Source organism: Somniosus microcephalus, unplaced genomic scaffold (genome assembly GCF_052327205.1).
Source record: "Somniosus microcephalus isolate GS21.2 unplaced genomic scaffold, FLI_Smic_1.0 scaffold457, whole genome shotgun sequence".
Lineage (NCBI taxonomy): Eukaryota > Metazoa > Chordata > Chondrichthyes > Squaliformes > Somniosidae > Somniosus > Somniosus microcephalus.
The window spans coordinates 32,869-50,412 of NW_028225644.1; the positions used below are offsets into that span (position 1 = coordinate 32,869).

Below are 17,544 nucleotides of genomic sequence, written 5' to 3' on the forward strand. Positions count from 1 at the left end.
GCCTAGAGGAAGAAAGGCTGTTAAGGTAAGTACAGGTAAGTAAAACTTCTTTACACACTTACCTTTGCACTTATGCACCCATCACTCACCTGAACACCAACATCGTGACCCCTCTAAGACCTTCAACCCGACGGCCCGCCTGCTCTAACCCGACGTGGTTTGGAGCCGTTGGGCATCCCACACGACACCCCTCAAAATAGGGATTAGGCTAAAAACTGCCTGTTAACTACCTGTTAACAGGCAGTTAATTGGCACTAATCCCTTCCCGCCTCGGGTCGGCAGGTCCCAGTGTGGGGCGGGTACCCGCCTCCCTTGAAACTTACGTGGAGGCAGGTTTTGGGCGGGATGGCGTTGGGACCCCCGAATTCGGGATTTTTGCCCCCGCACGCCTGAAAGCCCGCCTCACGGCACAGTGAAAAACTGGCCCAACATTGTGTCACCACAAGTGCGCCCCACTACCAGCATGGACAGCACATCTGGTGTCCGGTGAGTGACAGCAGTTTCTGCTTTAAACCCGAGGCAGAAGTTCAAGTGGCCCAGGAACGGATTGTCCCCATTCCTGAACCCTCCACTGTTCACCTCACTGTCAGGGAAAATATCACCAACCTGCAAAATTACGTAACACATTTCAACTATGAAATTCCCCCTCTACCCAAACATCTTACCGCCCTATTAAAAGCAGTTGTGATCTCACAGAAACATTTCTACACATTAGAGCAGAAGACAGTCGAGTTAGGGGCCAAGATCTTGGATATCATAGTTCCACCCTGGTGGGACATTTTTGAAAATATAGAGGTCCCTTCTTGGATCAGACTGGCTTTACACATTTTAGTAGTCTGCCAGCTCAGTATAGTTTTCTACTTATTGTGCACAAAGTGCAAGGGGAGAGACAGGAGGCTCCAATCTCAACATGAGACAAACATAAAAATAAAGTCTATGACCAAGTATAAAACAAACCTTAACCATTGTTAAAAATAAAGTTTGGTGACTGTGTGTGTCGTTATTTTCCTGTGTGTGTGTAATTTTTTTTTCCAAGTGGTGCAGGGCTGTTCGACCCCCTCCGTGCTTGCATGTGAATGTAACCTTGCCTTGTATGTATATCTGTTAAACACGACACCTAAAGGGGAATGGGAGGGTGTATGTGTTTTTGGGTTTTAGTTTAGATAATACAGGGGAAGGTTGACTCTCAGGGATCAGAAATTTTGCTCACCCAGTATGACACTCTAGCGGATAGAGTATCACAGGGGGGAATGTAAGATTTGCAAAATTCAACAGATTCCCCCAAACCAGGAAGATTGCCCTAAAGAAGGGATTTTTGGACTGTTATTAAACCATGTCAGAATGGTATAAGAATATTGGGCCTAAAGGGGCTTAAAGTCAAAACCCCAGGATTTTGGCTATTTTAAAAGGGCATGTTCAGGCCTGTGAAAGGCTGCGACAAAGGGATTGGGATGGGCCTCTGTAAAACGAGCAGTTTGGATATTGGCATAAGCCAAACTGTCTGGGAACGTTCTGGACTGTCTCAGTCCTTTACATAATGATATAAAAGACCAGCGGAAGAGCCATTCCCGCCAAAAACTACAGAGCCATCCAAAGTATGCATAATGCAGAACATGCCACTGACCAACAAAAGGGACCCTGACCCCAGCAGGAAAAGACAAATCTTATTAATCAAACCAGATATTAAACAGTCATTTGAAGCCAATTTAGGTTTCGATGGACCATCCTGAAACTACTTCACACCAACTTAAACCAATTTAGATGGGACCAGCTCGAAACCCGTTAAAGAATTCAAAAACTATTAATGTTAACGAGCCCGCCAAAAATGACAATGGGCCAGAGAAGATTTGGCGGGCAGATAAGCAAGGCCTCAAACGGTATAATTGGGGCCTGCTTTTTCAGTTGGTTAGCGAGTCGGTTCGTTCGGTCAAGGAGTTCAGTTCAGTACATTCCGGAAGAAGAGAGCAGTTCGGTTTCGGTCCGTTCGATACAGCACGGCTCGTGTAGAAGAGAAGAGGACTTCAAAAGCCAGGTCAAGTCACAGAAGTATCAGGAGTCCGAGCCAGGAGAAGACATCATCGAACGCCTCGCGGCAACCAAAGGCCCCAAGAAACAAAACAACCGAAAATATTACCAGCAACTAGGCAATATTGGGCCACCGCGACCGACAAGAAACCAACCTGGAAGAAACTGAAGATTCGCAAGTTTGTTTCCACTCTACAAACTATTCTGACTTACCCCTGGGTAAGAATTGATGGAAAGACTCTAAACCCTATTTCTGACCAAAAGAAATTGGGTACTTACCTGATAGATTCAATACGCACCCGACTGCATCAGCGGACACGCGGAGACTGAAACAGCAACGCAGGTGAAGTCTTCTACCGCGTGCGGGTTACGGCAGACCCCAACCGCCACATCTAGAGAACCCCGAAATCGCGAACCTCTACAACTGTCAAAAGAAGTCGTTAGGTGAGCATTGTCCCTGGTCCTCTGGAGTCCAACTTAGTGTAGTGGGATTGGGAGGGGTGAAGTATTCTGTCTATTGTTATTTTCTTGTCTCAAATAAAATCCAAGTTCCTTCACCAACTCAGTTGTCTGCTGCAATTTCATTGCAGCCCCCAAATAAGTCCAAGGTCTAGAACCAAGGGAGTGGGAGCGATTCGAACTGCTCACGAGTCAGAGGCGAAGCTGACCACACACCACCCCCTACACAAGGAAAGGGAATACACATTAAATGGTTGGACACTGAGTAGTGTAGAGGAACAAAGGGACCTTGCAGTGCATATCCACAGATCCCTGAAGGTAGCAGGCCAGGTAGATAAGGTGGTTAAGATGGCATACGGAATGCTTGCCTTTATTAGCCGTGGCATAGAATACAAAAGCAGGGGGGGTTATACTTCAACTGTATAAAACACTAGTTAGGCCTCAGCTAGAGTACTGCGTGCAGTTCTGGTCACATTACAGGAAAGATGTGATTGCACTAGAGAGGGTACAGAGGAGATTTACCAGGATGTTGCCGGGAGTAGAGAATCTTAGCTATGAGGAAAGACTGGATAGGCTGGGTCTGTTTTCCTTGGAACAGAGGAGGCTGAGGGGAGACTTATTGAGGTGTATAAAATTATGAGGGGCATAAAGTGGATAGAAAGGACCTATTTCCCTTAGCAGAGGGGTCAAAAACCAGGGGGCACAGATTTAAAGTAATTGGTGGAAGGTTTAGAAGGGATTTGAGGGGAAATGTCTTCACCCAAAGGGTTGTGGGGGTCTGGAACTCACTGCCTGAAAGAGTGGTAGAGGCAGGAACCCTAACCATTTAAAAAGTACTTGGATGTGCACTTGGGATGCTCTAACCTGCAGGGCTACGGACCAAGAGCTGGGAATTGGGATTAGGCTGGATAGCTTTGTTGGCCGGCGCGGACACGATGGGCCGAAATGGCCTCCTTCCGTGCTGTAACTTTCTATGATTCTATGCCTTCCTCTCACACTTTAAAGCCATCCTCTTCATCTTGGAAAGTCCGTTGCTCCAAGATATGAAGAAGTTTGACTGTTAACCCTTAATGCCCCAAGCTATCCAACATGCGTCTCTCCAGGATGTCCAACAGATCGCTGAGGGAACTGATACATGGTCACATTCCAATTCACTCACAAACTGCACAGCTTTGAGTTTAATTAAACAATCATTTATTTTTGTTCATTTACAGTTACAAGGAATTATACAGGTTTACAACAGAAGAATTATATGAACACAAAGCACTATGAAAAGAACTGGCCAGACTGTAGCCCTGCATGTTGTGGCAATTGCATCTCACCGACAGCATTATTCTGCAACCGAACATTCTTGGAATTACTGCTGTGATACTGCGACGGGACTACGGGGATGACTGGCACTGACCAGTGCACGCTTCTCCACGAAACCACCCGATTCCGAGAACCAGTGTTCTCGCTGATGTCACGGGGGGTGGGCTGGGTACGGCGAGGCTGTTTGCACTTCAGGGCCATTAGCGTGCGTATGTGCACACGCATACACATGCAGTGACCAGTGTGGAGGGAAATGTGTTCTGGGAAGGTTATAAATGCAGCCACAATGATAGTGGTGGTGGGGGAAAATGAGAAAATATGTTGCAAGTCAGTAAAATTATATTCCCATACAGTCACGTCAGCACCAGTGCAAGATCCTGAGAGGGAGGTGGTTAGAATCTAATCCAGAGCACATAATCAGGGTTCCAATGCTGGGCTAATCAATCTCTGTCTGTCAACGTAAACAGGACCACCTCCAACATTTCACTTTACTGTAATTGCAAGGAATCAAATCACTCCAGCTTCAACCAGCTGAGGAAGAATGTCAGATGGTACCAATGCTTTGCAATCACTGACCAGGGGTGAGGGCGAAGCAAGCGATTATGAGACACTGGCACATCATTTCAGGGCCACTCTGAGTGCAGACATAGGGGCCTCAGTACTTGCAATGGAGTACACCTCAGAAAGCCACCCGGAAAGAGGGACATAACCACACCTGGCTCAAATTCCTGATGGAAACAAATTGTCTGTTTAGTACAAAGTGGTGAAGTGAAATCCTGTGAATGCCACAGGGTTGGAGGAGTTCAGATAGTGCTGTGTGGAGCAGACAGAGTTTAAAGACCACAAGAGCAGGTCTGCTGAAGCAACTCTGATAGGCTGGCATCCATTGAGCCCAGCTGGTGGACGGGAGGGGGTGCGGGTGGTCTCGATGCTCCCACCAGTCCCAGTTCCACATGGTGGGATGTCAGTGCCCCTTTTCATTGACGTATACGGTAGGGAAAAGATAGATAAAGTAAGGAGGAGGAGTTATTTACATAGTGCTTAAACCTCCAAAACAAGAGCTGAATACGGTGAAGCCATGGTCACAATGAAATCTCTCTCTTTATTAAAGCTGTTACAGGCAAAACCTGTTCTCGTTTGTATCAGAGAACCAACTTTGTACATATGTGGAGTGAGGCCCTGCACAAGCCAGGCTGATGGGAGCCTCTCACTGCAATCCTCTGATCACACTGTTCTCTCGGTAGTGGTACAGGCTGGTAGAATCCAGTTTTCCGCAGTGTTTAATCGCTTCAGCAAAAAGTTTCGCCACCTGAAAGGGTACAGGAAGGAATCAGTAACATCTTCAAATAAAACGCAGGTGCTTAGACAGCTTGTACACTTGGCTGCATCCTGGGTACATTGAAAATAGACATTGAAATGGGTGAGAGAGAGAGAGGAAGCAGCAGGTGCCATTTAGAGGATTGATGTTAGGCTACGTGGAGTGACCTCGGGATTGGTGCTGGGGTCTCTACTGTTTCTGACCTCCAACCAGAAATGGATCCAGAAACTTAATGTAAGCTGGTCAGATTGGCAATGACACCAGTCTGGAGGGCCTGCAGAGTCTGATGAAGCAGCCAAGGGGTTACTGAAGGACCGACAATATTTACCAGTGGGCAGAACAATGACAGATAAAACTCAATAAAAATCAATGTAATGTAATCCTACACATTGGAACCAAAATTTGGAAACATACTTAAACTAGAACTAGGGGGCATAATCTAAGAATAAGGGGCTGCGCTTTCAAAACTGAGATGAGGAGAAACTTCTTCACTCAGAGGGTAGTAAATCTATGGAATTTGCTACCCCAGAGAGCTGTGGAAGCTGCAACATTAAATAAATTTAAAATGGAGATAGACAGTTTCCTAGCAGATAAGGGAATTAGGGGTTACGGGGGGAGGGCAGGGAAGTGGACGTGAGTCTAGATTCGGATCAGCCATGATCCTATTGAATGGCGGAGCAGGCCCGAGGGGCCGTATGGCCTACTCCTGCTCCTACTTCTTATGTTCTTATGAAACTAATTAGGGGAGCGGCTGAAAGTGATTTGGGATTGAAAACTCGGAACAGAGCAGCAATTAATAAAGAAAAATGATTACTTCCTGAATGGCATCAATCCAGCTCGAGGAAAGACTGAAAGGGTTCGGGAAGGGATATGAAGCTGCATTTTCCAGGTGATGAAACTCGCTCGTTGCCAACACTTGGAAGATTATTCAATAGAAACTTTCAAGAGGGAATTAGGTAAATACTTGAAAAGCAGAAATTTGCAGGGCTATGGGGAAAGGGCAGGGGAATGGGGCTAATTGGAGAGCTCTTTCAAAGAGCCGGCACAGGCACGATGGGCCGAATGGCCTCTTTCTGTGCTATATGATGTCATCACTCATCTCCTCACTCACCAACCCAGAGTCACTCAGGGAATATAAATAGTTCAGATGAGGTGTGGACAGAGTGCTGCGTGACTAAGGAATTAAAAGCGCAGTATGACGGAGTCCCAGCAACTGCTGTCTTGTTTGTGGAGGATGTTTGCAGAGCTCCCTGTAAGATGAAGCAAGGCTCTTCCAAGGTTTTGGGGATGAACTGCAGCCTCCTTACACAAAATTTTAGGGAGCTAATCAAATAACATCTTCAGGGTACATCTTGCACCCTCCCTCACTTCTGGCAGAATTTAGCACAGAAATTAAATGTTGTGTACAACGGGCGGATCCTCTCAAACTCTGAAGCACCCCCCCATCCCCCCTTCGATCGGTCAGGTTTATGCCCTACCAAACCACTAGAATTCCATGGCCAGTGTGTTAAACTTACTGCACCCCTCAGTTCCCCTCCCACCATTTCTACTTTGAGTACCAGAAGGTGGTAGTATAGTCATTATTGTTACCTGGAAATTGGTAATGAGAGGCACTCCATGATCGATGGCCATTCTTCGGATCAGGTAGTTTTCCCTCGTAAAGCGAGTGTTGTTGTTGGGCAGGTTTATCACCAGGTCAATGACTCCATCGTGAATTAGTCTGAAAAGAGAATGGAGGAGAGTCAGCGGTCCTCTCAGTAAATACAAACAGCAGCGTGCCGAAATCTGCCCACCTGTCACAGTAAACTCATCTCTACCAAGCTGATCCTCAAGAGTCTATGTGAAGGAGGGTGGTGGTGTAGTGCCAGCCCATTGTCACAAAGTAGTGCAGGGTGAGAAGGAGCACTGCTAATAGCACAGATAAAGTCTTCGCACTGGTAAAGTTTATCCCTGTGCCCATGAGATTTACCCAATATTGATGGGGTTATTTAAACATTTATTATTTTTGGAATTATTTTGTTTTTTGCTGAAAGGTCAGAATTACGTCCATTTAAGGGACTAAACATCTGCCCGCTCTACAGGAATCAATTTCCCCCACACATATAGTCAACATTTGGAATATAAAGCACGGGTCACCGAAAGCTACCATTTCAATAAATACTGACAGGCATAGGGGAAAAAAACAAAGTCCGTATTGTTCATCACACACTCAGCTTATTAATGGCAATTTCTGCCCCCGCCCCCGTATTACGAGTTGCTTTCCCAGCTTACCCAGATCCCTCTTCCCTTCTAATGATAAGCCCACTTGTCAAACAATCAGCAAGGAGATAAGTGATCTTTTACCACCCAATGCCTCTTTGTTCTACGTACATTACCTGAAGTGAACGTGTTCCTTAGACACTGGCTACAAATAGCCAACTGACAAAAATCGCACCTGCGCCTCCATGCATGTGTAAAAGACATCACTCTTATGCTGGAACATGGGGCTGTAAAGGTGGGATTACATAGGATATACGGCACAGAAACCAACCATTCAGCCCAGCTAGTCCATGCTGGTGTTTATGCTCCACTCGAGCCTCCTCCCGTCTTTCCTCATCTAACTGTCAGCATAACCCTCTATTCCTTTCTCTCTCATATACTTATCTAACCTCCCCTTAAATGCATCTATACTATTTGCCTCAACCACTCCCTGTGGTACTGAGTGCCACATTCTCACCACTCTCTGGGTAAAGAAGCTTCTCTTGAATTCCCTATTGGATTTTATTAGTGACTATCTTATATTGATGGCCTCTAGTTCTTGTCTCGCCACAAGTGGAAACATCTTCTCTATGTCTTCCCTATCAAACCCTTTCATAATCTTGAAGGCCTTGATCAGGTCACCCCTTAGCCTTCTCTTTGAGAGAAAAGACCCCCAGCCTGTTCAATCTTTCCTGATAGCTATAACCTCTCTATTCCGGTATTGTTCTAGTATAACCTCAGTGTTCTGGTATCATTGTAATGATGGGGGCGATTTTCTGATGTCGGAGGAGGCGGGAAAATCAGAATCGAAGAGATCGAGTTCAGAACCCGCCTCCAACCCACTTCCGCGGGATTTTGCTGGTGCCGGTTTTGGAGGTCGGGAAACGCTCCCGCCTCCAGCTGGCCATTGCGCTATTAAAGATCCTTAAATGCTCGTTAAGGGCCTCTCTAAGCCTATTTTGAGAGGCCCTCGTGATTTTTCCAGCTTTTCGATGTGATCCACGCACCTCCTAAACCACGCCAGGTTGACTCGTGGGTGGCCTCCTCACTGCTGCAGGTCTAACAAGACATCATTTATTGCAGCAAGGATTACTTGCAGGTGCCAGACCTTGGCTTTAAAAGGTCTCTGAGCACTTTTAGAAGGCCTTCCAAAGTCGGAGGTGTTGCAGCTTGACTCCATCAACTGTGGGACCTCCTTGGAAGACCCTCTCCCTGCTTGCAATGAGCACTTCCCCAAAGGAGGCATCTACAAGCAGCATGGGAACCATTCATTTTCTTTCTCCATGAACTTCAGATGAGGATGAGGAGGAGGAGGACCTGGAGGAGGAAGAGGTCAGAGCGCCGGTGTATTGACCAGTGGCAACGGCAACACGCGACCACATGGCTGCCCGGGATGCAAGGGATGAACTTATCATGGCCAGATTTGCATAGGTTGCACAAGTCCTTTGCTCCATCCTAGGACATCATTGACAATGGACATGAATCTTTGGCCTCCTTTCACTCAGGCCACCAACCTGACAATGCAAGTGTGGCGGTGCCCGCAATGTGGAGCTGCCGAAGGCGAAAGAACAGATGGCATAATGCCAACATTTTGGCTTCAAATCATTTTAATGCTTTCCAACAGGGATGGCATTTCATCAATGCACAGAAACAGTCTCCCAATCTGCACACAGATCTGGACCTTATATCCCTTGCCAGCTGTACCCACAGAGCCTGGGTTTCTTTGGCAGGCCTCTTCCTCCAAGGTGAGTGGAAGAGCACCTCCATGCTAGCTGTCACCCCCGCCAACAACATTTGCAGCGCCTCATCCGAGAGCCTCGGGTAGGTCCTTGCCTTGGAATTGGACATAGTGGTTTCTCAAAAGACGTTGGAGGTGGTGCAGGAGACGCAGAAATGCTGTGGAATGAGCCAAGGGAGCAAGAAGCCATAAAATCAGACTGAAAAAGTGCTGTCAACAGAGGCGGGTTTCAGTCCCAAAACACTAATTGAGCAAGGGCATCCCACACCTCTGAAATCAAGTGGCCAATCATGGGAAAATCGCAAATTTTTGAAACCTATCAGTGGAGGCGGGTTTCAAACCCACCCAAACTGAAACCCGCCTCCATCTCGCCTCCAGTGGGAAAATCTTCCCTGATGTATTTTGTCTCAGTCTCAGGGGAAGGAGTTCTGTAAGTGAGTTTGTCAGGCAGGCATTGATGGGAGTGCGAGAACGACTGGCAGGGGCACACTGGACAGCTTCATTCCAGCGTCCCGATAGATTGATGGAAACCGAGCCAGCGGATTTCTGTGATCCCTTTGCCTTACCGTTCCAGTGTGTGACAAGGAGGACTGGGTTTTCTTGATCCCACCTTGAAAGGGTTCGGGCGGACTTGACCCAGCACCGACACCACCATAAGCCTGGCTTCCTGAGTCAGGGACTCATTACCTATTCATGACAAGCTCCCAGTGCGATTCCCACCAGCAAACAGGAGCCTCCCAGTCACCCCACAGAGAACCCAAGGCCAGACCAAGACCTTCAGCAGATGCTTGATCAGAGGGAGAGGAGGCCGAACAGGCCCTCTTCCTCCATTTGCCGCACGTGGACACATTCCAGCCGCTACGCCAAGCCTACTGCCATGGTTCAGTTGGCGGACCCAGGGAGCGACAGGAAGAGTCGCAGATACAAGAGAACCCAGGACTCCCCCGCTGCCGTTATTTGTATATGGTGGGCAGGGAAAGACTGACCGGCAGCAGTCCGTATAAGGAAATTCAGTTTGGGGTTACGAGGCGGCAGTAGGCCACATCACCCATTTTGCCCCCTTATCCACTGCTACCCCACCAACTATGGAGGAAAATCCAGCATGAAATCTGTAGGTGGTGCAATTGCCCAGGATATTTTTATATGCCTGTGTGGGTTCACAGCTTATTTTTCGTTGAATCTTAATGGAATTTGTTCAAATCTGTGCCACTTGCTGTGTATACAATGTTGGCCACACAGCCCACCCAATTGGTCAATAACTTTCAAATCCCTCCCACACCCATCGAGGCTGCAAAGTCTGGCAATTACGCCTCGAATGTTTGTCACAGGATGGATCACACAGATCAAACCCACCCACATACAAATCCTAGCAGGTGTCTCTGAATCGTGATCGGATGCAGGAACCCTGGCTCACTTTCTGCCTGACCAATCTGAGGCAGGCTAAGGCCAATTACACTTCTTGAACGACTGCTCCAACTCAGCTCAGCTTAACTCAACACAGAGGACCAAACCTGGTCTTCATGGCCAACTAGACCCGACCAGAAGTGGCATTGAACAGATTATAGGCATTATCAAATCTCGCTGTCAGTGCATGGATAAATCTGGTTGAGCCCCGCACTCTGGCCTGGGCCCTCCCGCTTGATGCCGTCCCTCACTGTGGCCTGGGCCCTCTCGCTTGGTGCCGTCCCTCACTGTGGGCCTGGGCCCTCCCGCTTGGTGCCGTCCCTCACTGTGGCCTGGGCCCTCTCGCTTGGTGCCGTCCTGTCCCTCACTGTGGGCCTGCGCCCCCCTGCTTGGTGGTGTCCCTCACTGTGGGCCTGGGCCTGGGCCCTCCCGCTTGGTGCCGGCCCTCACTGTGGGCCTGGGCCCTCCCGCTTTATGCTCAAATATTCAATCTACATGGACATGGTCGTTATTTTAAATTCCTCATTCAAATCTCCTTGACGTCTACACTTCTCAAAGACCCAGCTCTCTAAGTCCATTGTGGTAACTAAGTGCTTTTATACTAGGTATCATTCTGGTGGTTGCCCTCTAGGAGCTCTATATTCTCTGCCATGTGAGGGGATCAAACTTGGCACAGTATTCTGAATAAAGCCTAAACCAAGGTCTTGTACAAGGATACTATAGCGCTCTGTTATAAATCTCATCATTCATCAAGAAACTACTCGTGAAATAACGCTGGACGGCCAGCTGGTGGCGCCGTCCAAGGAGCATAAATACTTGGGCGTCGGCCCCAGCTTGCCAGGGACATTTTGTAAGACAAGGAACTAATGACGTACAACTAGACCTCCATGTTCTGAAACAAGTTGATTAAAGCCTTGCTTTATGCTCAAACCAAGTGTGTAGTGAGTTTTATTACGTCAATTTAATCAACTTGATATCGACTCCACGCTTTGGGTGGTTCGGGAACAGCCAGCTACGACTTGAACCGTAGAAGGGAACTCAGACAAGTAATCGATCCATCATGGAGGAACTTCTCAGACCCACCCGTCTCGACCTGGACGCGAATTCACTTACAACTGCTAAGGTATGGAAACACTGGTATCGTACCTTTAGCAACTTCCTTGAGGAGTGTGGTGAGAATGTTCCTAACAAGTTACGAATGCTTGCTAATTATGTATCCCCTCATGTGTTTGATTATATCGAAGACTGTGTAGGCTATGACGCCGCTATCCAAATACTACAGCAGCTATATGTCAAGTCCCCAAATGAAATTTTTGCTCGGCATCTACTGGCCACAACTCGACAACAACCTGGGGAATCACTTGATGAATTCCTTCAAAAACTTTGCAGGCTCAGCAAGGATTGTAATCTTAAAGCTGTTACAGCTGAGCAGTACCAGGAGGAGTTAATTCGTGATTCCTTTATTAATGGGATTGCGTCTCCCTTCATACGTCAGCATCTGTTGGAGAATAAAACCTTCAAGTTACAGGCTGCCTATGACCAGGCATGTTCTCTGGACTTAGCAAAGAGGAATACAGACACCTATCTTTCACCACATGCACAGGCTGCTGCTATCACTTTTAGTGACTCTTTCGATAGGCCTCGGGCGGAAGTCCTCACGGATGATAACTCCAACCCGGCTGATGACAACCCTACCCTAGAAACCTACACTGGTGACGACCCCGCCCTAGCGGCATCTTGGCAATCTGGAAGGAAGTGTTTCTTCTGTGGAGGTGCGTTCCATTATAGGAAATTTTGACCTGCTCGTAACGCGACCTGCAATCATTGCAGCAAGAAAGGTCACTTTTCTAAGGTATGCCAGTCAAGAGCCGCTGTTAGTAAGAAAGGCCACTTTTCTAAGGCATACCGGTTGAGAGCTCCTGTTAGTTTTGCAGCTACTATCTATAAAACTGTTCCTCCCCCAAGGGCCACTACTAAGGTTACAGCTGTCAAGGGTAAAACTGCCCCTCCTCCCATCACAGCTGTTTTCCCCCAAAGTCTGTCCCATGCAGCCACGAAGTTTCGGTAAATGGACACATTTTGAGTGCACTAATCGACTCATGCAGCTCTGACAGCTTCATTAGTGAGCGGGCTGTCGGTAAGTTAAAACTGCGTATTTACCCCTCGGACAGGGAAATTGCAATGGCTCCGACGACACTGACCACCAATTCTTCCGGCTTTTGTCTTGTCGACCTTATTCTCAATGGCTGCACTTATTTCTCCACCCGGCTCGGGGTGCTCAAGAACCTATGCAGTGATGTGCTCCTGGGACAGGATTTCCAGAAACACAAAAGACTCACTTTCGAGTTTGGAGGGTCAAAGCCGGAGCTTACCATTTCCAAAGTACTGTTTTGTGCTCTTTCCGCGGCTTTGCTCGACAAGCCCTCCTTGTTTGCCAATCTTTCCCCCCGATGTAAGCCCATAGTCACTAAATCACGACGTTTCAGCCAAGATGATCGATCCTTTATAGAGACAGAAATCTCTCGCCTTCTAGCTGACGGTATCATTGAGCCATGTTCATCTTCCTGGCAGGCTCAAGTCATCGTTGTTAAAAATCCTCTGAAGCAACACAAGAAACGTCTTTGCATCGATTACTCGCAAACTATTAACCAGTATACCGACCTGGATGCCTACCCACTACCACGCATCGATGACATGGTCAATAACCTTGCCAACTACAAGGTATTTTCAACTTTTGATTTAAAGAGCGCATATCATCAAGTGCCGTTAAAGGACTCTGACAAGAAGTATACGGCCTTTGAGGCCAATGGTCGGCTTTACCAGTTTTGTCGCCTTCCATTTGGGGTCACCAATGGGGTGGCCGTCTTTCAACGGGCAATGAATAGCCGAGTCAAACAGGAGAACTTAACGGACACTTTTCCATATCTGGATAGTATCACCATTGCTGGTCATGACCAGAAGGAGCATGATGCCAACCTCCAGAAATTTTCTGACGTACTCCGTCGTCGCAACTTAACCTTAAATGAGTCCAAATCTGTGAAATCAGTACCATCAGTCAACGTCCTTGGCTACTGGGTGGGCAACGGTGTCATCAAACCGGATCCGGAGTGACTTCGTCCGCTTCAGGAGCTCCCTCCCCCATGAATCTCGGCTCTCTTCGTCGGGCACTCGGCATGTTCGCCTATTATGCGAAATGGATACCCCACTTCTCCGACAAGATCCAGCCCCTGCTTCACGCAAAGTCATTCCCATTAGAGGCAATGGCTATTTCAGCTTTCAACCTCCTCAAGCGACAACTGGAAAAAGCCACGCTTCGTTCCATTGATGAAAATCTTCCTTTCGTGGTCGCGTGCGATGCATCGGAGGTGGCGATCTCGGCTACCTTGAATCAAGGTGGTCGACCCATTACATTTCTGTCCAGAACTTTGCAGGGTAGCGAGCTCCATTATCCTCCTGTCGAGAAGGAGGCTACGGACATCATCGAAGCGGTACATAAATGGAGTCATTTTCCCGCTCGTCGCCATTTCACACTTATAACCAATCAGCACTCCGTGGCCTTTATGCTGGGTAACCAGAAATGCATTCAGGTCAAGAATAACAAAATACAACTCTAGAGGATGGAATTGGCCACCTTTGGATACGCCATATATTATCGACCCGGCAAAGAGAATGTGGCCCCGGGTACCCTCACGCGGGCATTCTGCTCTTCTATGTCAACTTCGACTCTGGCGGATCTTTATACTGACTTATGCCATCCTGGCGTTACCCGTATGTTGCACTTTGTGCGATCTAAAAATCTCCCATTTTCTACGGAAGATGTGAAAAGAACATGCTCCTCCTGTAGAATTTGTGCGGAATTAAAACCGCAATTCTTCTGTCCATCGGATGGCTCATTCATACACGCTATGCAGCGACTCAGCATTGACTTTAAAGGGCCATTGCCCTCCTCAACGCGAAACACCTACTTACTCACTGTGGTGGACGAATATTCACGCTTTCCCTTTGCTTTCCCCTGTCCCAATATGCTTACTTCCAAAGTGATCAAATGCCTTGATCAAGTCTTTTCCCTTTGCGGTACGGCCAATTTCATCCACTCTGATCAGGGTCCCTCCTTCATGTCAAGCGAACTCAAAAGTTCTCTCTCCCAATGGGGAATTGCCACAAATAAAACGACACCGTACCATCCCATCGGTAACGGACAGGTTGAGAGATACAACGCCATCATTTGGAACGCTGTTCGTCTTGCGCTGAGGTCACGCAGCCTACCAGACCAGCAGTGGGAAACTATGCTCCCTGACGTGTTGCATTCCATCAGGTCTCTCCTTTCTACGTCTACCAATGTCACACCTCACGAGCGATTCTTCAACTTCCAGCGTCACTCCACCCATGGGATGTCTCTACCGTCATGGTTGGCAGCTCCCGGCCCCGTGCTGCTCCGAAGATTCGTCCGATCATCTAAAACCGATCCTCTTGTCGACGAGGTAGAACTCACGGATGTCAACCCCACGTACGCGCACGTGCGGTACCCTGATGGCCGGGAGTCCACTGTTTCACTCCGGAATCTGGCTCCCTGTCCGGCTGGCTCCACGGACCCAACCGATATAGACCCACGGGGATGATGCCGACACTCTGTGCTCCCCCGAAGATGACGCCCTACCTGGGGCATCGAGAGATCTGCCAGCTGCCCCACCGGATCCACTCGGGGAGCCGAGCGCTCCCCGTGGAATGGCCACCCGAGGCCAGGACGCCGGTCAATCCCCGGCTATCCAACAGGATGAAGCCAGTTCTGCGCCTGTGGGGACCCACACCTGGAGACACGATCTCCTCAGCCTCCCTCGGGTTGATCAGAGCAACACGGGCCCTGTCGATCCACCGGTACAGATCAAGCAGCCCAGGGACCAAGACACGATCCGGGGAGACGTGCCTTCTAGCCATAAACAAAAATCTAAAAGACTGCGGCTATTCGTGGTCCGCCTGATCCGCTAAGAGGAAGTTGTAGGACTTCCAAATCTTTTAGGCAGGAAGAATGTTATAAATCTCATCATTCATCAAGAAACTACTCCTGAAATAACGCTGGACGGCCAGCTGGTGGCGCCGTCCAAGGAGTATAAATACTCGGGCGTCGGCCCAAGGAACTAGTGAAGTACAACTAGACCTCCATGTTCTGAAACAAGTTGATTAAAGCCTTGCTTTATGCTCAAACCAAGTGCGTAGTGAGTTTTATTACGTCACTCTGTATTTTATATTGGATCATCCTAGCTCCACAATCTAATACTCTATTTGCTTTTGCTATAGCGTCTTGGCACTGCTTGCGGACCTTTATAGACTCATGCAGTACAATACCCAGGTCTTTTCCTGCTCAACCGACCTTAGTTAGGAGTGCTGCATGGTTTGCACATGCTTGGCATTAGCTGTACCCACATGCATGACATGTCTATCTACATTAAATGTCATCTGCCCGATGTGGGTGCATTCCCCCATCGCACCTACATCAGATTGTAGTTATTTTTTCTCATCCAAGGTTCTAACATGTACGCAAATCTTTGTGTCATCTACGAATTTCCTGACAGTCCCCCCGACATCTTCATTCAGATCATTGATACAGACAGTGTCACAGGACTGATTCCTGCAAGATTCCACTCATACCCATTACCTGTAATAAAAACTCTCTACCAGAACAATGCAGCCATATCCTTCTCCATCCCCGGACCTTCCCTTCAGTCCCACAGGGCTCGATCTTATTAAGCAGCTTGTCAAAGCCTTTTTAAAAGTCCGTGGGGTAGAGTTTACACTTGGTTCTTCAGCACAATCTGGATAAAATTGGCCGAACCAGCGTAAAAGATAGGGAATTTTAAACGCAAGTTACGCCCGGCATTAGTCAAGTTTCCGCGATCTTTAACACTGGTTTAAAATAATTTCACCTGAAGCCGGCCCCACGCCCAGATTGACTTAACGGCAAGTTTTCGCTAATTGCGTCCGTTTGCGGGCCTTCGAGGAGGCTCTTCAAATTGCACTCATTTTCTTCGGCGCACAGCCACCAGTCGGCATGTTCTAAAAGCTTCTTACATTAAAAATATTCAATTTACTAACAAACTGACTTCTATGCACCAATTAAATTATTAAATGGTTCAGTATAGTTTTTCAAGTCATTTTCTGTGATTTAAAATCGGGTTACTCACAGGTGATGGACAAGACACTCGTATTAAAAATGCTTATGTTTTGTGATAAACTAATTTTCAGCTGTATTAATAAAAGTGCACCAGGTTACCACTCTTAAATATAGCCAGGATTTAAAAAAAAAAAAAAAAAAACGATTACGTTCTAATACGTTGCCCGACTGCGTTGGTTCATAAGATTTGACATTTGTGATTATGCAAATGAGCTTGAGCAGAAACTTGAACTAAAACTTCACTTCAGGAAACCAGCGTAACGAGCCCCCAGATTGCACCCAAACTCGACAACTCAAGCAATGCTCAGTCTCGAATAACCCCATCTCTGCCAAGGTAGCCATGCCGAGTACCTCCAATGAGCGCTGCTAGTACTCACTTGGTAAAGGATGGAGCGGAGGTGTTGTGGTCTTCTGCAGTGGCCCATGACACAGGCGCCGTTGGCACATCATTGGCATTCAACCAGGTAGATGTGCCTTCTGTAGCATAAAGCTTCAACAAAAAACAGTGGGTTTCATGTCAAACATGGGCCATACTGTCCTTCGTGACACATAAACCATTGATTATAATGCTGTAATGGGCTCCAAATGAAAAGGTTATTTTCTTTTCCGGGTACCCGGTTTTCCTGATTGACATCCCAGGAGGGGTGACAGAGTAGCCATGTGTTTCCCTATTGCCTGCCGGCACATTGCAGGGCTCACACATGAAGAGTGACCATGTGGGTGAGGTACTGGAGGGCGCATGGGAGCCGGAAAATGGGACCCCAACACAAGCCAGTCGCCAGGAGAGGAGGGAGAAAATATGGTCAAATAAGTAACTAAAATGTTTATTTCCCTCCTGCAAGTCCCGAGGTACAGAATAGAGAAGCGGTGATGCCCCCACAT

General features: G+C 47.7%; 1 protein-coding gene across 1 annotated transcript in view; it reads right to left on the reverse strand.

Moving 5' to 3' along the window:
- Window positions 1–3,661: 3,661 nt before the first annotated feature.
- LOC147081744 (carbamoyl-phosphate synthase [ammonia], mitochondrial-like) overlaps window positions 3,662–17,544 on the reverse strand; it is a 191,891-nt gene continuing 178,008 nt past the window's right edge. The window contains exons 36-38 of the mRNA XM_085980727.1: window positions 17,040–17,152; window positions 6,704–6,833; window positions 3,662–5,104 (exon numbers count right to left, since the gene is read on the reverse strand). Of these exons, the coding sequence (XP_085836853.1) occupies window positions 5,003–5,104; window positions 6,704–6,833; window positions 17,040–17,152 (345 nt within the window). The 3' untranslated portion in view covers window positions 3,662–5,002. The remainder of the gene's footprint in view (window positions 5,105–6,703; window positions 6,834–17,039; window positions 17,153–17,544) is intronic.